The 20,782-nt window shown below is 37.4% G+C and overlaps 1 protein-coding gene across 10 annotated transcripts in view; it reads left to right on the top strand.

The window, feature by feature from the left end:
* Positions 1-20,782, top strand: part of ITPR2 (inositol 1,4,5-trisphosphate receptor type 2) — a 424,574-nt gene that overhangs the window by 351,012 nt on the left and 52,780 nt on the right. For 9 of the 10 annotated variants that reach the window (XM_036459157.2, XM_045587857.1, XM_045587855.1 and 6 more), the window contains 3 exons: positions 4,598-4,762; positions 8,311-8,506; positions 11,434-11,526. In XM_036459157.2, coding sequence (XP_036315050.1) covers positions 4,598-4,762; positions 8,311-8,506; positions 11,434-11,526 — 454 coding nt within the window. Of the gene's footprint in view, positions 1-959; positions 1,173-4,597; positions 4,763-8,310; positions 8,507-11,433; positions 11,527-20,782 lie in introns of those variants that run through there. The other variant, XM_045587862.1, reaches the window with a different exon arrangement.

Here is a 20,782-nt window from a genome sequence, read left to right as displayed (position 1 = left end):
ATGTATTATCAGTTTCTATTATTATATCTCATTTTTATCTGCTTGTTTCTAAAAATTGGAGTCTCGTTTAAATTGCAGCTAGTTTCTCTATCTTGTCACAGGAGTCATCTCAGTATTGAGATGTTTCAAAAGATTCAGATGTTTTTCTCTGTTATAAAGTATATCTTATAAGCCAGTACAGTTTTCTTCCCATTCCCTATGTTACATTTTTAGTCATTGATAATGGAAATTAACATTTTATTTTTGCAAATATAAACACATTTTGTAAATTTGGGATCAGTTAATTTTTTAATACTATTAGTATTTTAAGTCTCATTTTAATAAGATAATATTTCCAGTCTTATGGTTGTTACATAATGTGTTTAACCATTTCATTAATTTGTATTGTTTCTATTTTAGATATTTTTAATAATAAATAATAATGTAGTAAATACCTGTGAAATATCTTTGAATATCTTCTAAACACTCATTATCTACCATTTTTTCCCCTTTTTAGGAGTGTCTAGAAATGTGTAATTTATTTAATGGCATTTATAAATCATTTCCTTTCTCACAATTATTTGTAATGTGGAAGTGTTCCCTTATTCTTGGATTTGGTCTCACCATTTTTGCAGAGAGGTAAAGCAAATTGGAGGTTAGCAGACAACTGTCTATTAATGCCCCAGTGTCAAAATTTAATAGTGTCATGCCCATAGTTACTTACAGTTTCCTGGGAAGGCTCATGATACTGCTAATCTATAAGGTTCTATGTGTTCATTTAACATAAATAAATTCAGTTATATATTCTGAATCAAAACTGTCATATCTTCTCTCTCCTCTCTCTCTCTCTCTCTCTCTCTCTCTCTCTCTCTCTCTCTCTCTCTCTCACACACACACACACACACACACACACACGCACACACACACATACTATTTCTCATATAATATGGTCACTGAATATTTCTAACTTCTAATATCAGTTGCAGAAACAGAAAACTGCTGCAGTGCTGGCGGAAATGGTAGTATCTGTCAAGTTTAGTAAAAGAGCAAACTTATACCACCCTTGTTCACTGCACTGTTAGTTGGAAATTTAGAAGATTTCCAGGCTGATTTTCACTACATGAAAATTTTGCCTTAGACTTTAACCTTAGAAACTTATCCTGCCTAAGATATAATGTCACTGAAATGGAGATTGTTTTAATCACATCATCTCATTTTTGAAGGTTGATGGAAATATGATAATATAGTTCAAAACAATTCAATTTAACTTCTCAATAAATAGTAGACAGTCTTTTTTTTTTTTTTGGTAACAATTTATTCCTGGAATATAGGTCATGTTTTCCCATAGGAAAAATGTAAGGTGGGGATAGAATTTCTGATCAGGGACATAGAACCAAATAAGATGCCAAGGATAATATAAAGGCAGTTATCCATTTCTGCAATTACATAAAATGGTAAAGTTGAAAGGACATCACAAATAATTCTAGAGCTATGAGGCACCTTAAGGCTTATTCGCAGCTACGCATTTCATTTTAGAAATGAGTATGCAGTGTCCTGTTAAAACCAGGAGAGTTCAGCAAAGTATTTAATGACAGAGCCAAGGCTGGAACCCAGGTGGTCCAGCTTCCCACGCAGGGTCTTTCCAGTGGACTGCAGTGTTAAAGTCCTGCAAAGACATCAATTTCCTGGCCCAGTTCGCTCAACCTCCATGATTGGTTGCCCTTGCCATAGAAACAGGGATTGTTATGTAATGGTGTTGACGAATGAAGGACTGATCAGACAACAGCAAGTACACTGAGTGGCCAGATTATTTTGATCTCTGAACATATAATAATCGGGCCACTCAGTGTATATCCTATATAATAAAAGGCTAATATGCAAATTGTCCCCTCCACCAGGAGTTCAACCAACAGGCAGGCCGGCCAATCACCCATGTCCCCTCCCCCTGGCCAGGCTAGCCGGACCCCACCCATGCACAAATTCATGCACTGGGCCTCTAATATATATATATATATATATATATATATATATATATATATATATATATATATATATATATATATATATATTACACACACACACACACACACACACACACACACACACACACACAGAGTGGCCAGATTATTATGTGTTCAGAGATCTTAATAATCTAGCCACTCAGTGTATGTCATGACATAAACCAGAGTTCAACTTCTTTCCTACCCATTTATTCTTGCATTTATTTTTCCTTGTTATGAACACTTCAAAAGACAACAATTTCTATGTTTCTGGTCTCTACAGAAATAGGTGGGTGCCACTGCCAGCATCCACTCCCCCACACTTCAAGGCTTCATCTAGAGAACAGGGATATATCCATCAACGTCTAACCCTCAGTCCAGACTAATAAAAAAAAATCTGAAAACGTAAAAGACAAACCTTTATTTTTTATGCAGAAGTAGCAGAGACCCTTTTTAGTTAGAAAAGAGACATTTCTTGCTTTTGCATTGAGAACTGAAATGTATTACTCTTTTGAGAATTTGAATTCAATGCATTACTTTCCTCAGTGTGAAGAGTTTATAAATAAATACTTTTTCCTGCATAATTGTTTTTATGATTCATTTTAGGAAAGTAGAGATCTGGAAGCAAAATATAAATAATTTGTCTTAAGCATATCACTCATCCTTCTGAAAAGTCAGAATTCTAATTTTTAACTATATTTTATAGAATTTCTTATTTCTGTTTTATATTGATGAACATAATGGGCTAATCAATATAAATGTAAATGATAGTCAGTCAAAACAATTGAAAGAGTAAAGCGCCAAATATCATTACATCATTCAGACATCTACTTTTCACCATTTTCATGATGTTTATTGTCAAATGCTAAATTTATATCAGCACCTTGTATATAGTTTCTCAGTTTTTAAAATACTGACTTCATATAATATTAAACTTGGTCTTGGTTAGTGAATATAAAGACATCTGTTCCACTGTAGCTCTTTTCAATAATGATCTATGAAGATGTAATAAATGAAACACTACATATTGAAGTAAGACTATTGGACATTATTTATATCGTTAGCAAGTTAGTGAAAGAATTGATAACATTGATTATTGAGAGGATAACTAAGTAGCAGGGAGGAGATTTAGAAAAGGTTTGAACTTTTTAGTTGCTATGTTGTTGATTTGATTTAGCTGTCTTCACACATACAATGCTAGCCCATTTCTCATTTTATCAGTATTGATTTGGACTTCAGAAAGTTGAAGGAAAATGTTTTTCCAACTTCACATATTTCAATTTTGCTTCAAAGTATTTTGCTCCTTCTTATGTTATAATTCCATGAGGCAATTTATTTCCTATACATTGAAAAAAAAACCCAACAATGTTGTAAAGAGAAACCTTTCCCCCCAAGGTTAGATTTGGATATATATAAAGACAAATATGGTGCCAATAGATAAAGAACTCAGAATAATTTGGAAGAAGAAATTGAAATTTTAAACTCTGTAATTCTTTCCTTGATGACAAAGAGCAAAACTAGTTTCTTTGGTTTATAAATAGTGCAGTGATTCTAGAACCAAATACATGGTTGTGATAATTGTGTTCTTTGGAAATCATCACACAAATCTGTTATTGCCAAAGACTCTTAGTTTACGTTTTCCGTATTATAAAATTATGCCACAAAAGGTAATATTAAACATGGTTTTAATATAATACGTTACATGATACCAGGCATACTAAACACTCCAACAATGTTTATTGAATTTACCACCCATAGAGCTTAGAGAATATCTGCACACATTATATTTATCTTAACCTACATATATAGGTATATTTACAATTTTTATCTATTTAAAATAAGTTAAATGCAAAAATAATTTTTATAGCTTATTTGTTTAAAATAATACTCAGTAAAGAAAGTCAAGGTTAAAAAATAATAATAACCAAGGACTGATATCTGGAAGACATTTTTCTTTTAAAGTTCTAGTATAAGAGAAATATTGCATAGGTTACTTTCAGTATGGGAAATATAATGAGTGGTATTTAGAGTCATTGCAGCCCAGCTGGTGTGGCCCAGTGGTTGAGCATTGACATGTGAACCAGGAGATCACGATTTAATCTTCAGTGGGGGGCATGCAAGAGGCAGACAATCAATGATTCTTTCCCTCTCCCTTCCTCTCTGAAGTCAATAAAATATATACTAAAAGTAAAATAGTCATTTCCTTAAGTGCTTCATACGCTTTATGAACTATTTAATCCTCTGACTAGCTCTATACGTTGGGAATCCCTTTATTCTAGTTTTTCAGAAGAAACAATCAGGCCTATAGGTGCACGACTCAAGCCATGCCAGCAGTGGCGAGAGCACCGAGATTTCAATTCAGGTGCATGCCAGCTGCATAATGGGGGCCCTTAATCATGCTCCCTGCTTTTCCTGGAACTGCAAAGGATACCAGTTGTTCTTGCACTATGTTTCCATGTAGATTTGTAAGTAGTGCTGAAAAATTACAAAATGAAAAATCGCGAAACAAAACCACACACTTGTGGACAATAGATTTTATCAGTGACCTGTTATTTATGTGCATTTGGAGGTAAATAACACAGTAAAACCTTTTTCTTCCCCCCCCCCCCCCTCTTCAGCTTTGTAATAAAATAGTATTTCTGGTGAGTTTTGTTGGAAACCGTGGCACGTTCACCCGAGGGTACCGAGCTGTCATCCTGGACATGGCCTTTCTCTACCATGTGGCGTATGTCCTGGTTTGCATGCTGGGCCTCTTTGTCCACGAATTCTTCTATAGCTTCCTGGTGAGTACATCTCTCTGTGGACAATTGCTGCTGGGGAAAAATGCACAATGCTTCTTCCTTTGATTTTATTTTTTTTTTCAAAGCAGGGCCTGACATTTAGGACACATTATGTTATTTTTAGAGTTTCCTAAGCAAAGCATGAATTGTTATTATTTTTAGTCTTTTTTTTTTCCCTCTGAGAAACTACATCTGTGGTGGAATTCTTTCTTTCCTCTCTGAGAAAGAACCAACAGTCCACGCTTGACCCAGGTTTCACAGAGCAGGCTGCTTGTGGTTCAGTGAAATCATATATCCATTTACATTTAGAGAGTCTCCGATGGAGTGTGGAAGGATAAAAAAGGGGGATATGTTTCCTTTGTACTGGAATCATTATATTTTATTTATGGTGCCAAGTATGTGTATCTTTACAGTGACAAATAAGTAAAATGAGGGAGAAAAGTGACAACCTAGCAAAAAGACAATGAGTTGTTTTAAGAAAAGTCTTACAGTTTCAGATTTAATGTCATTGTTAAGCTTATCTACATATACTTAACTCACTAAGTGAATTTTCAGATTTCTTCTACAGATTTCTGGTGTGTTTGTGTATTTTTGTGGAGTTTTTTTCTGGCTTTCAGTTTTTCTTCATGCATATATGTTTTACGGCCATAAACCAGGAGAGGAATCAATATAAATACAATAGATGATGTTTTGAAACTTAAAGCACTACCCGGTTAGCATTATGCATAGAAGCAATTTATTTATCTCCCCATCCCAGAGCTGACATGCAGGAGAGAGCACTTCTCAGGAAAATCACCTGAAAACAAGTTGAAGATCTAAAACCGTTATGCTGACCCAGTTTACTCGCCTCCTGCTTCCCTGTTATGTTATCTAGCACACCCGTGTAGGAAAGACTGAAAAAAAGCTAATTTTCCATTTACTTCCAAGCACTTGAAAGAGCCACAGTGAAGAGTGGATTTATCCCTTAGGTTTAGATTAAAAATTATCTTCCAGATGGTTAATCAGATTATTCACCAATCAAAGGAAATCTTTTTTTTTTCTTCTTCCCTGTTTCAGGGATCCCAATGAATTCCCTCTCTGCTTTGATTCACCTGAAAAATTTCATTTAAAGAAATCTGCTGTGGTATACAATTAAATTAAATTAAATTTTTTTTAAAAAAATCTGCCTGTGACCTACAGGGGTGGGCAAAGGTAGGGTTATTGTTATTTTTATGGGAAATAATACAATAATTAATAAATAATCATACAAGAATAAACTCTGCTATTGTTCCTCACAACTGTAAAACTACTTTTGCCCTGCCTTGTATAAAGTCCTAAGGTACCCAGCACTTTATCCTGACTATGATGTGTGTCTGCCTTCCTGTCTATAAGATGAGTAGGGGTAGTATAGGAGACTAGTATTAGCAATATCTATTAAAATGATAGTGTGAAATGAGGTATGTAAATATTTGTTTTACAAGTAAAGGTATTTGACAAAATAAAGTTGTGTTTGAATGATTGTATGAGTTATTAAGAGTAATGTTACTTTATGTTACTTAACCTTATTTTTTAGTTTTATTTCCTCTTGTCTTTTATCTCTCCAATCTTACACTAGGGATGCTGATGTTATCTGTTTTCATTGGGTTGGATATGGAAAGGAGATAGTCCATTTTGATGTTTAGAGTCCTAGAAAGAAATTGTAATGGACGTAATAACAAAATGGAATTTAAACATTTAAAAAGTATTTTTTTTTACTTTGAAATTATATGAATATGCATTCCTGGTTTTCTCCACAAATGTCAATTGTTTATTCAAAATAATAAAACCCACACTCTAGATTTTTCTTCTAGAAATAAACAGAAAGAACCATCAACCTGACCACGTTTTGCATTCTCAAGATTCTGATTCCACGAGGACAGGATGGGGCCCAGGCACATGCAGTTTTTGCAAGCATCCCAGAGGCTTCTGGAAAGCTCTATACTTCCAGAAACTATCCAGAAGTGACCCAGAGCCCATTGTCACTTTTATCTCAGTCACTATTGAAATAAACTTAAGAAAAACCTCCTTATGTCAAGTAGATAAGTTCACGTCAGAGTGCTGTATTTGCATTAGTTATTTGTCTGTTCTGAAGAATGTTGACTTCATATCCAGAGTTTGCTGCTCCCTCCAAAAGATACACAGCAGAATAGTTAAACCTTTTTGTTTTGTTTTTTACCATCATAGAATAACAGTTTCTAAGGTGAGCAAACCAGTTAATAACTTTACAGCAATTGTTTGTAAGACTACAATTAGATTGGAAAATGACTGTGTAACCCTCAGTGCTCAGGAAAGCAGGGTATAAGGGCCTGGTGTTTCTGAGATGATGCAGGACATAGATAACTGATCATTTCAACCAGTTTAGATGTTCCAATCACTCTCACAGGTAGCAGAAGACAAACCTCTCTTATTCAACTTTTTAAAATATTCTTTATTTCCAAATAGGTATTTATGGCTTTTTTAAGATAATATTAAATTATTGCTTTTAACCCGCTTTTGGAAATAAAACATGTAGTTGATAATGTATAATTTTGCGTAACAATAAGTAAAAGTGTTTCAGTGTTGACTACAGATAGCAAACACATACCTAGTAGGTTCTTGACTTGTGCATAGATTTTCTCCTACTAAACACATAATGGAAAACAATGCATTAGAGAAAGTGGATTAGCAAAATTGTGTATTAAATCTTTGTTTATACTTGTTTCCAAAAGTATATACTAAAGTAATATGTTTTATCCTCATTAAATGCCTTTATTAAGGAAAGGTGTTTGCATTTCTCAACTATTTTAAAATTTCATATCTATTTCTATTGCAGCAGGCTCATAAAATTATTCTCATAATTTCACCTCTAATCTCTTGATTAAACAATACATTTCAGGAGCCTATCCATTATTCATCACTTAGGTGAACTTAATTCAGCACTCTCACTTTAGTCATTTTACATAGTCTAGAATCAGCTGTAGAATATTAGTAAGAGTAAAAATAAGAAATAAGAAGCCAACAATGGACAGAGCGTCGGCTTCGGGACTGAAAGGTCCCGGGTTCGATTCTGGTCAAGGGCATGTACCTTGGTTGCGGGCATATCCCCAGTAGGGGGTGTGCAAGAGGCAGCTGATCGATGACTCTCTCTCATCGATGTTTCTAACTCTCTATCTCTCTCCCTTCCTCTCTGTACAAAATCAATAAAATATTTTTTTAAAAAAAGAAGCCAAGTTGGTTAAGTATAATACTACAATTTTTCTAAATTCACATATGAAGCGATGCTGTTTCATATCTTATACAACTGAAATTATGCTGGTTACAAAACCAATAGGTGCATGATATATGTTGTGTTAGGGTTCTCTTTATTGAAAAACAGTTCGTTAGTACATTTCAACTGGACAGCAATATATATTTTGGTTCATTTTTAAAGTGTCATTTAGGTTGTAATTTTTTCATAGATAAATTAAAATGGCTTGCATTGATATTTGTAATGACCTTTATACTTATTCATCTTTTACTCCTTGCATTTTTTGTGGATTTTTTTATTTTTTTAGCTTTTTGATTTGGTGTACAGAGAAGAGACTCTGCTCAATGTCATAAAAAGTGTCACCCGGAATGGCCGCTCCATTATTCTAACTGCAGTCCTCGCTCTCATCCTGGTCTACCTGTTTTCCATTATTGGGTTCCTTTTTCTGAAGGATGACTTCACTATGGAAGTGGATAGGCTGAAAAACAGAACTCCCATTACAGGTATTGCTATTACCACTAAATGAGCTTTCTCGGGTGGCAGATATGATTTGTAGGGAGCTTGTTAAGAGGATTACAGATAAACACTAATGGAGGAAATGTTTTCTTTCACTCCTTTGAAAAGATGCCTTGTTCACTAAAAGCTCACAACTGTGAAATACTTGTAGGCTGTATATTAGCTGTCAGTGTGTAGAGGAGTATTCCAGACCAGCAACATTATCCAAGCCCAGTATCAATAAGGAAGTTTCCATGACTATAATCCTGAAGACAGTCAACAACTTCAGTGAAGGGTAATTGCTTTGGGATGTTATTCCTCCTCTTTTTCCTTCTCTCCCGAGAACACACAACATCATTTACAACCATCCTGTGTAATCCTATATAATAAAGAGCTAATATGCTAATTAAATCAAACAGCAGAATGACCGTACAGACGAGCTTCCAGAAGAAGCTGGGGCTGCAAGGGCCCCTTGCACAAATTTTGTGCATCAGTCCTCCAGTTATTCTATATGTGTTTGCTCACAATACATCATAATTGTGCTTAAATAATTGGAAATGATAAATGTTTTGACCTGAAACCATCATTGAGTAAGAAATTTGGGATAGAAAAAATACTCAAAATATTGTCATTAAGGAGCTCAATCCATCAGTATGTGGCCATTAAAATTACTGTATAATATTTTTATTGGCTAACTGGTTAGACATTATTTATGCTCACTGTGATTCTTATAAGGGCTTATTCTTCCTATCTTATTTTGAATTTTTACTTATTATGCTTTCTAAAGATTTCTTTTAAAAAATAATTATTGATTAAGGTGTTACATATGTGTCTTTATTCCATTACCCTTCCCCCCCTCATGCCCTCGCCCCTCTGTTGTCTGTGTCCATTGGTTAGACTTATATGCATGCATACAAGTCCTTGGTTGATCTCTCCCCCATACTCTCACCCTCCCCTACTTTCCCTCTCAGGTTTAATGGTCTGATCGATGTTTCTCTGTCTCAGGATCTATTTTTATTTATTTTTTTAATCAATTCATGTTGTTCATTATATTTTATAAAGATTTCTTTTTACCACTTTCCTACCTTTTGTTGTTTTGGTTAAATTTCTTTGTTACTCTTTTTCCTCCTCTTCTAATTTACTGAATAGAAATCATAGTTCTGCACTTTGCTGTTAGCTTCTGTGCATGATTCTGCTGCCTATGGGTTATAGAGAATGAAAACCACAAAATTACCCACTCTCCCCTCAAGCTATTAAATTTAAAGGTATGATTTAATTAGATGTGCTTTATAAGCCATACTTTTTCTTGCCTTTAAATATTTGTTAATTATTAAACTAATGATATTTGGTAGTATCTTTCTTAGAATATGGGAAAAAATTAAGTGACATTTATATCTTTTATTAAGTCTAAGTGATTAAAACACAAAATAGAAAGATCATAGTTTGAAAGTTATTAAACTTGAGGCTGAATTTCATACTTATATCTTAGTCTTGATTAACAGGAACATGAAACATTGTATGTTACTGTGTTTGTTGTTCCTTAAATATTACTTTTTCCCAGAGTTTTGCAGGTGAAAATAATTGGAACAAAAGCTCAGATATATAAATACTCCCCTAAACTTGCTTTTACTAAACTGTCTGTGAATTATAAATTACTTATTCTCAAAATTCTTCAAGTTTTAATTGCTTGCAAGGCATTGCCACATTGAGCTATTCAGTTCAGGGTGAGTCTAAAGCCAAAGCATAGTAACTCCTGAATTAAAATTTATACAATAGCTATTGTTCTATGAATCCAGTAGTTGATATTTTTAATTGTGTTACTTAAAAGGAAATTAGTGTCATATTATGACAATATGTTCCTTAGAAATATAAAGATACCTTTTTTTCTTTTTTGCTTATAATATAGATAACACTAGACCTAAAATGTCAAGATCTCTACTAAAAGCACTTATGAATATTTACATAAAAAGCTGTTAAATAGGAGAAAGCATTAAATACTATGAATCTGGAATATGAGACATCTAACAAAGTTGAAATCTTGATTCTTCATAGATTGAGATTTTTGTTTCATAGACTGAGAGTGAATGTGATACCAGGCCCTGGGAAAAATACCCTTATTTTCATAATATTTTTAGTTTACTTCAATGCCATATATTATATCTATTGATACAGGGCATGACATTTATTCTTTCTGGTATGGAACACTCTTTACTCCCAAGATTGTGTGTAATTATTGAGGAAGACACACCTCGGTAACGTGAAATTTGAAGTGCATAGTATGCAGTTTTTGTGTTAGTGTCAAGTCATAATCAGAAAGCCAGGAGACAGGAGCCAAGAAGGGGAAGGTTGAGAGTCCTAGAATGGAATGGCAAGAGCTTCTCAGGTACAAAGGAAGTGGAGGATAGAGAATTTGCACATGAAAGTTGGGAATTTAGGAGAATGCAGATCATATACCTCTGTGAACAGTGAAATCTGTGGCTTGATAGGTGAAGGAGGAGGAACCTCCACTTAACAACATGCAAGGAAGATCCATGTCTTAGAAAAGCCCATAGAGTTAGAGGGAAGATTCTGTTGACAAGCAGAGGTGACAGTGTCTCTCACACATGTCCCTTCTCACCCTCATTTCCTCTGATCCAGAATACAGCAGGGACCTCTTTATGTGGATTCCTCACCTTCAGCCTCCATTCTGCCTGCCGCAGTCATTCATTCTGACCACACCTCTGATTCTGTCTCTTATTCGTTCAAACGCCTTTCTGAGATTGGTGCTGGCTGTGGGATGCTTGGTTTATAATCAACCTGGAAGCCCAATTAATTCTGTTGTCATGCCTGGGTCTTTGCCGATCTCTGTCCCTTTTGTCACACAAATTGCACCTGGAATTGCCCGTACCCCAATACCTGCATACTTATCTCTATACCATATTCTTCTTTTTCACAGGAAGTAATGACGTTCCTACTATGACTTTAGCTTCCATGATGGAAACATGTAACAAGGAAAACTGCTCACCCACGATACCAGCTTCAAACACAGGTCTGTAAAAATGACTCCAGAGCAGTATGCACTTATTACATCCACAGTTATGTTTATTTGATAGAGTTGCTGTTAAAATTTCATGGTAGTTTGAAATAGAAAAATGGAGGCTGAAAGAACCAAGAAGTTTCAAACTAGAGAAAGGATTTATGAATCTGCCATATTATATCCTTAGTTTGTTCCTTCTATTATTTCTACTCATGGTAATTTATCAAACTTACCCTGTCATACAGGCTGTTAAAAATTCTACTACCATATTGCAAACCCATACCTCACTAAGCAAAACCCTTTTAACTGTATCACCTTTAACAAAGGATCTGGAAACGCATGGGCTTAGAATTCAGAAGTCTTGGTTATAACCCTGATCTTGCCACTTTCTAGCTGTCTGTCTTAGACATGTTATGCAAATTCCCTGGACTTTGTTCAGATGGATTGGCAAGAATGGGAAGGAGGGAGGAAGAGACAGAATATGATACTTCCCCTGCTTCCAAAGGAGCAAATGGAACCATGCATATAAAAATCATTTTTAAACTCAGATTGTTCTCAGTAGTTTGGAAACTTTGGCATATGTGAAATTTAATGAGCTATAGCAGGAATTAGTGATCTGTTTCCAGAAGCAGCAACAATTTAGAGTGTATAGGTCTTTAAATAGTTCAAGAGTTTTATATAGGTACTAGAGGCCCAGTGCATAACATTCATGCATGGTAGGGTCCCTAGGCCTGGCTGGCGATCAAGGCAGATCTGTGGTGTGACTGGTGGAGCGATTGGGGGGTAGAGTGAGGAGTGTTGGTACCCACCTTGGCTGGCCTGGTGGCTGGGGGCAGCTCCTGTGTTGAGTGTCATGGCGACCAGTCATTCTGCTGTTCAGTCGATTTACATACTAGGCTTTTATTACATAAGATATGTGTGTGCCTGTGTGTGTGTGTGTGTGTGTGTGTGTGTGTGTGTGTATAAATATATGTGTGTTTGTGTGTGTGTGTATAATGGATTTAGTCTACATTATGCTAATGAAGGACAACATTGGAGTCAGGGAAGATGCAGGAAGAGTTAAGCACAGTGTAAGGATGGATTTCCCCTCTTAAATCTGGGAGCACATTGTCTGGTTATAAATGATATGCCTTCATTCCTGAGTTGCCTTTTCCTTGAGAAGTTGAACTATTGCTTGAAGAAGAATGGAGGGTCCCTTCTACTGACTTAATGTTTAGTGCTTTATACCCTAAAGGGAGAAAAAAGCACAGGGATACATTTGTCCCAGCTGTTACAGGCAGTAGTCACCAAGAACTTTTTTCTTCCCCTACCTCCTGGGAACCCAGTCAAAGCTTCCAAACAATTAACTGGCTCATTCTCTGCTCAAGTAGCTTACTGTGCTCTGGAGTTTCTAAAGTCCTGTTACACACATCCTCCAGTTTCCCCTTCAATTCTTCAGCCTTCTTCACAATTTGCAGCACTGAGTCTTGGGTAAAATTCCAGGGGGAGACGTTGAGGGGTGGTATCTTATTGCGGATAGTGGGATTTGCAATCACACCACACTCTTGACCCCGTAGGTGGCTGACTCTTGGCTAAAATGCCATTCTTCACATAAATGCCTATCCTGTACTTATATGATTGGGAGTTTGGCTATTTCAAGTGTAAAAGCATGCATTTATTTCTGTTTATTTCTGCCAACCTGTAATCCAAGGGCCATTCCATTTTGTCCTGTAAATAAATGAAGAGTTTTCTGGCCAGCTGCTCTCTAGGTTTTAAGTCTCTCCCAGTTCTAAGGTATTACGCATGGTCCAGCTGGTCAGAAAACTCCTCATCTATTCAATTCTGTTAAGCACTATACTCTCTCGTCCTCAAGTTTGATCAGCTATAGAACAGGGGTTGGCAAACTGTGGTCCATGAGGAAATCTGACTTGTCATCTTGGACTAAGAGTGGTTGTAACATTATTTTAAGGTGTTTTTTCCCCCTTTATAAAGAAAGATATGCAGTGGAAACTGTACATGACACACAAAGCCAATTTGTCACCTGACTCTTTAATAGAAAGAAAATTGCCAATCTCTATTCTAAGATATTTTTATTAAAGGTGCTAGAAATTCTGCATAGGACAGTGCTAGGGACAGAGTTTTTAGCTTGCTTCTAGAAACATGCCTTCACACTGACTTAGTCACCATTAGCACAGTTCTTTAGCCACATAGAAATTTGTCTTAAATAGACTATCATTTATCCCATGTTTCTCCATCTTAAAAAAACAACAACACAATTATTAAGCTCCTTGCCAAAGCCCAGATACATAATGTCTCCCACATCCCCAATTTGAGGTTAGTCTGAATGCATGCTGGCCTCTCTTGATCTCTTCTCCTTCCCACACTGTCACTTTAATGATATCCACTTTGGTGTGTTATCTTGGGGACCAGCATCAAGTTCATCTGTGAGCAGCTTGAAGAATCTGTCGCAATCTCAAATTTAGATCTGCAGATGCCTCTGTGCTCTTATCATTATCCATGATTTCTTAAAAATTACAGAGAGGGATTTTGAAAACTTGGACATGGTTTAAGTAGTTGGTTAAATTAAGTCCTATATAATAAAAGCCTAATATGCTAAGTGTCCAGTCGTCTGGTTGTCCATTCAACCAATGAAAGCATAATATGCTCATGATATGCTAAGGCTACTCAACCTCTCACTATGACATGCACTGTCCACCAGGGGAAAGGTGCTCCAATTGGTAGGTTAGCTCTCTGTTGGGGTCTAGCTAATTGGGACTGAGATAGGCTGGACATGCTCTGGAACCCTCTCATAGTCCCTCCTTGGCTGGCCAACCTCCTGTGTCCCTCCCTTGCCCCAATCATGCACTAGTGGGCTCCCTCAGCCTAGCCTATGCCCTGGCACAATCTGGGACCCCTTGGGGGATGTCAGAGAGCCGGCTCCTGCCCAATCCCACAGGCCGGGCTGAGGGACCCCATTGGTGCACAAATTTGTGCAGGGGCCTTTAGTAGCTAGATAAAATTAAATAGTTCAGGATCTGTGGGGCACCTTGAATATCAATTATTATCACCAGGATATGTTTCCTTTTCTATTCAACATTTTTCCTCCTTAACAGAGTATGAAAAATAACGTTTTTTACAATTTAATTTCTTGTTAGCACAAACATTTTAATAACATAGTTCCAACGTATATAGTAACCCTATTCCTGCATTGCTCTTGTATAACTGAATATTACTTAAAGAAAATACACTATATGGTTTGATTTTTAAGAATAGAAAATTACTTTGCCAGTGAACCAACAACAAAGCTAGTGTTCCTCCCACCAGTCTAGAACCATAGCTGACGCATGTGTCTTGCACAGCCATTAAGCTAGTGATGCTCATCCCAGCGTGGGAGCCGGAAGCTCCTGAGGCACCATGAGGTAACTGCTCCTGGAGGGAGGTCTTCCAGGTCAGACATGGTTTAAGCATATCCCAGGTCCTGGCTAACCAGCTCTTATAATTCTGCAGAATTTAGGCTTTCTGCAATTCCCCAGGCACTGATGTTGATTCTCCTCTAGGCATTCTATTGTAATTGTTTCATATGCTATTACTAATGGAGATATTTTAATCTTAACTTTGAAAAACTAAAGTGAATATTTTTGTAAAACAAGAAATTAATTGTCTACACAGTACATTATTTGATGCTGGTAATAGTAATAATTTTTAAAACCTTGTATATTCATTCATATACCAGTATTTGTTGAGCCTATACTATTGGCCAGCCAACATGCTAGGTATTATACTGTTGAGTAAACAAACAAAAATCCTGGCCCTTAATGGAACTTATAAAATAGTGGGGGAAGCATAAAAACAGTTATAAATTATGGTGAGTCCTGTAGGCATCACTATGAGGGGTAGTCATGAGAGAGCCCGGATGTAGAAAGATCAAATAGAAAGGCATTCCTGAGGAGGAATTATTTAAACTGAAACACGAGGTGAGAAGGAGCCAGTCAGGCCAAGAGGAAGGAGAAGTGTATCTGGCCCCAGGGATGCATGAGTCTAGTTCAAGGATAGATGGATGCGACTAATTATCCTCATGTTATAGGTACAAATACCGAAGGACCTTATGTAAGATCACATGGCTAGTAAATCAATCATATCTCTTACCCCAAAGCCTGAACACCAGCCTTCTCAGTTTTATTGCCTCTTAATTACTAAATGATTAATCCCTATAAATTATATTTTTCCTAACCCAAATTTAGAGATTGTTAAAATTCTGCCTATTGAATTTCCTTTCCAAGAATACTTGGATAGATTTTCTTTATGCATATCATATTCTAAAGGCAGTTCCTTAAATATTCTCTCTTATGTGTTTATCAACTGGGATTAATTCCTTTCTCACCCCTGCCTTGGGGATATTTAGCAATGTCTCCAGATATGTTTGGTTGTTGGAACTCTGGGAGAAGTGCTATTAGCATTCAGTGAATAGAGGCCAGGGATGCTGCTAACCATCCCACAATACACAGGACAGCCCCTCCACAAAGGACTATCCATCACAAAATGTCAGCAGTGTTGAGGTTGAGAAAATCTGTCCTTTTACGAAGTCTATTTGGATATTAGTTTGTAACTCTGGACACAAATGTGTAAAAGGCTTCCTATAAAAACCTCTACAACCTCTTACCTAAAATATTACACAAAGAACACCTTCTCTTTTATCTATGGACTGATGGGGACAGCCCTTCTTCCAGGTGTATTGTTCAAGGAGCAAAGTCATCTTTTTTCCTTTCTCATTTTTCAAGGCTATACTTGAGATGGGAATGGTGGGAAGAGGCAGAATGATGGGCAGAGGTGGTATGATTTTTCATGAAAAACTCCCAGTGTGCCACGCCAGCACAGCCAATGGTTCGGTGAGCCTGAGGGAAGGCAAAAAAGACAGACAAAGGGAATAAGCTGGACCTAGGTGGATCTTCTGTGCCTGGCTGAAGCCACAGAATAGATCCAGACTGCAAGCTGAGCCTTTATTTTATAGTCAGAGGTAAACAAAGCAATTTATAATGTTCTTGTAAGTTTCACTTGCTTTGGCAGCATTTGCTGCCCCTCCCACAGCCCATTACCCAGGAAAGATATAGGGAGGGTCACAAGGTCAAGCTTAATTATGCATAACGCTCCCTACACCCCAGAGTAAGGAGGAAAGGATAGTGGAGGAATTTCAGCACCAGAGGTGTGACAGAGAGGGACATTGTTGAGAGAGATGGTGGCAATAGCCTTTCATACTCAGGGATCACTCCTAAATGAGTATGAAAAGCTACAGGTATGCCTGTATCCGCCTACTCTTTCTTCTGAGCCCTTTTTGCATTTAATATAGTGAGTACTAAACATCATCTGATTGAAAATTCCATGAATTTAATCTTCTAGCCCTTGCCCCCTTTAAATTTTGGCCATATGTATTTAACTGCAAAAGTAACACGAAAGCTAGAACCTGGTGTTTGCAGTGCAGCATGTGTCACTTAGATTTAAAAATAACTTTTCTATGTCTAAGACCAGGATTACGTTTTAATTTGCAAACCCTAGTGTGCATTTGTGATGGGCTTGGCTTGTTACCTTGTGGACAGCAGGACCCCATTACAAAGGCCCAGACACACACAGCAGCATAACAACAAGCCTTGTGGCGACTGGGAGGCTGCAGCGGAGGAAGGTCCAGCCGATGCCAGTGGGTCATTGTCCCAGCAGCAGCATGGGAACTGGCAACCAACGGTGGCTGGAAAAAAAGATTTTTATTTCATTTATTGCAGGCCTCCCTGACTTCCTATAAAATATTCAATAAAAATAAACAAAACAAAACAAAAAAAAGGATTTTCCAGAAAAGTAAGGCCTGTTTGAGACAATTTACAAAAAACAAAATATAGTCACAGTTCTTTTCTATGTAAAAATCATTTGAATAGATAGAAAAGGAAGTTCACAGATGGCTAACATTTAGAAGTAATTCAAATTTGATAGTTTTGGTATTATATTGTACTTTAATGAAAAAGGTTGATGAATCAAGAAACTGATAAGCTTCCTTTTGAGTGCCCAGTGTTTAAATTTTTTTTCCTATTTAAAAATTTTTTAAATCAGCATTTTCATAATGACTTGATTTTAATTGAAGTTTAAGACTAATAAACAAGGTGTTTTAAATTACACTCAAATTTTAAATATATCCCAATGATAATCTATTGCTTTCTAAGAAACCATAAAAATGAATAATTTAATTATGAAAGCAGAAAAAATAGCATTATTAAATGCTCCTGTTCAAGCCTATGTTTCTCAACCTCAACACTATTGACATTTTAGCCAAACACCTCAGCTAGGAGGGAACTATTTCAGAACCAATAGAATATATTTTTATTCCTTTCTTTATATGAAACATTTTATTTCTATTATGAATTAAGAAAAAAATACTTTATTTTACTGATACTCAACCGAATACGAGAATAACTTTATCTCATGCTGTTCAAGTACAAAATGTATTATGTTAAAACTATGATTTTGCATAAGAGTTTACAGCCATCTATACTAATAAAAGGGTAATATGCTAATTAAATCAGGAGACCTTCCGGATGTCCTTCCAGACAAAGCCATGGTGGTGGGGCCGAGGCAGAGGCAGTTAGGGGTAATCAGGCTGGCAGGGGGGTCTGTTGGGAGAGGACAGTTAGGGGTTAGCAGGCCAGTGGGGAATGCAGTTGGGGGTGAGCAGGCTGGCAGGGAGAGGCAGTTGGTGGCAAACAGGCTGGCAGGAGGGAGGCAGTTGGGGGCAATTAGACCAGCAGGGGGGGGGCAATTGGGGGCGATCAGGCTGGCAAGCAAAGTAGTTAGGGGCAATCAGGCAGGCAGGCTCGTGAATGGTTAGGAACCAGAGGTCCTGGATTGTGAGAGGAATGTCTGACTGCTATTTTAGGCCTGATTCCACAGGGATTGGGCCTCAACTGGCAGTTGGACATCCCCCAAGGGGTCCCAGATTGGAGAGGGTGCAGGCCAGGCTGAGGCAGATCCCGCCTCCCCCGCCATGAACAAATTTCATGCACTGTGCCACTAATCTATACATATAAAAGCCTAAGAGACCAAATGACTGAACCACTGGTCGACTAGTAGCTATGATGTTTACTGACCACCAGGGGACAGACACTCAATGCACAGGGTCAGGCTCCCTCCTGCCTGGATTAGCCCTGCAGGGATCAGGCCTGCAGGGATGGGGTCGAGATTGGCTCTCTGACATCCCCTGAGGGGTCCCAGATTGTGAGAGGGCAGAGATAGGCTGAGGAACTCCTCTAGTTTATTAATAATGGCCATTATGATACCTAGAATTTGTTCCACCCTATGTCCCAAACAATGTTTTAAGTTCTTTACCTGTAAATATTTAGTTCTTTTCTTTTCTTTCTTTCTTTTTTTAATATATTTTATTGATTTTGTACAGAGAGGAAGGGAGAGAGATAGAAAGCTAGAAACATCGATGAGAGAGAGTTATCAATCAGCTGCCTCTTGCACACCCCCTACTGGGGATATGCCCGCAACCAAGGTACATGCTCTTGACCGGAATCGAACCCGGGTCCCTTCAGTCCCCAGGCCAACGCTCTATCTATTGAGCCAAACCGGTCTCGGCTATTTAGTTCTTTTCAAATGTCTCCATATTAGAAGTCTGTTTCTACTAATTCTTCCCGTTCTCTGTTAAACAACCATGATCTTTCATTTCTTTTATCACTACTTCTGTTTTCATCATTACCCCCTTGCCACCATTAGCTAGACCATTTTTCTTACATCTTTTCTTTGCTATCATCAGGTCCCTCTGTTCTTCTTAAGTCCTAATTGAACCTTCTTCTGCAAACTAATAACCTATCATTCCTCTTCCTTTCAGCATCGAATGTTCCTATGTAACATTGGCTGCACTCTCTCCTTCTGTTTCTGCATCAACCATCTTCTCTTTCACTACTTGCCATCTTATTATTACTACGTATGACCTAATTGTGAAATCCAGCTACCTTTTGTTGATTCTCATTGCCTTTGGCCCTTCTGTAATCTTGACATTTTTTTATACCTTTTCCATGTTTATATTACTTTCTCCCTTCACCTGGAATCCTAGTACTCTCCCAACTTTGTCTTCTCTAGCTTTTTTAAATGTTTTCTCATCTTCTTATCCTATAAACTTAAGAGTCATCTGAGCCCTAACTGATTTGGCTCAGTGGATAGAGCGTCGGTCTGCTGACTGAAAGGTCCCAGGTTCGATTCCGGTCAAGGTCATGTTCCTTGGTTGCGGGCACATCCCCAGTAGGAGGTGTGCAGGAGGCAGCTGATTGATGTTCTTCTCTCTCCGATGTTTCTAGCTCTCTATCCCTCTCCCTTCCTCTCTAAAAAATCAATAAAATATGTTTTTTTTTAAATAGTCATCTGAGAGTCTTTCCTTATCTTCATCAGAGCACCCAATTCCTCCTCCTGAATTGGCTGTTTCTATGACCTAATGGGACCATCCTTTCTTTTTTTTTTTTTTAAATAAGTTTTGCCTTTATTTATTTATTTTTATTTTTTTAATTGATTTTCCACAGACAGGAAAGGAGAGAGATAGAGAGCTAGAAACATCAATGACAGAGAAATATCGACCAGCTGCCTCTTGCACACCCCCTACTGGGGGTGTGCTCGCAACCAATGTACATGCCCTTGACTGGAATCGAACCTGGGACCTTTCAGTCCGCAGACCGACGCTCTATCCACTGAGCCAAACCAGTTCAGCGGGACCATCCTTTCTCAAGTCACCTCTGGCTGGAAGCATCAGTGTGCTATTTAATGTTGTCTTCTCCCTGGTGCCTGGAGTCTTGTCAGCTCCCACTCATTCATTCTTTCCATCCCCGCTGTCATTGCCCTGTTGAGGCTCACAGCACATCATGCCTGAATTATGGCAGCTGCCTCCTAAGGGGTCTTTCTACCTCTGCTCATTCTCTCCCGTTCAATTCACCCGCTATATCACCACTGCACTACTTGTCAGAAATCACTGCTTTGAATATTTCCTTGTCTTCCCACAACTCAGGATTTCTGCCATGGTCCATCGCTTGCCAAATAAAATCCCAATCTCTCTCGAGCTTCACAGAGGGGTCCCTCCTCTGCATGCTGTGTATTTGCTGTTCATCATAGCAGCGAGTATTTTTTTTTTTTTTTTTTTTTTTTTTTTTTTTTTTTTTTTACCTCTGGGCTCTCTGCTCTTGCCATGTGAAATGCCTCTCTACTCCTGTCTCAGTCCATGGAATGTATTATATATTCAAGGCAAACTTAGAATCTACATTAATCC

This window comes from Pipistrellus kuhlii, unplaced genomic scaffold, assembly GCF_014108245.1.
Source record: "Pipistrellus kuhlii isolate mPipKuh1 unplaced genomic scaffold, mPipKuh1.p scaffold_m20_p_3, whole genome shotgun sequence".
Taxonomy (NCBI): Eukaryota; Metazoa; Chordata; class Mammalia; order Chiroptera; family Vespertilionidae; genus Pipistrellus; species Pipistrellus kuhlii.
The sequence above is the reverse complement of the archived record's forward strand: the minus strand, read 5'-3'. Positions and strand labels throughout refer to the sequence as shown.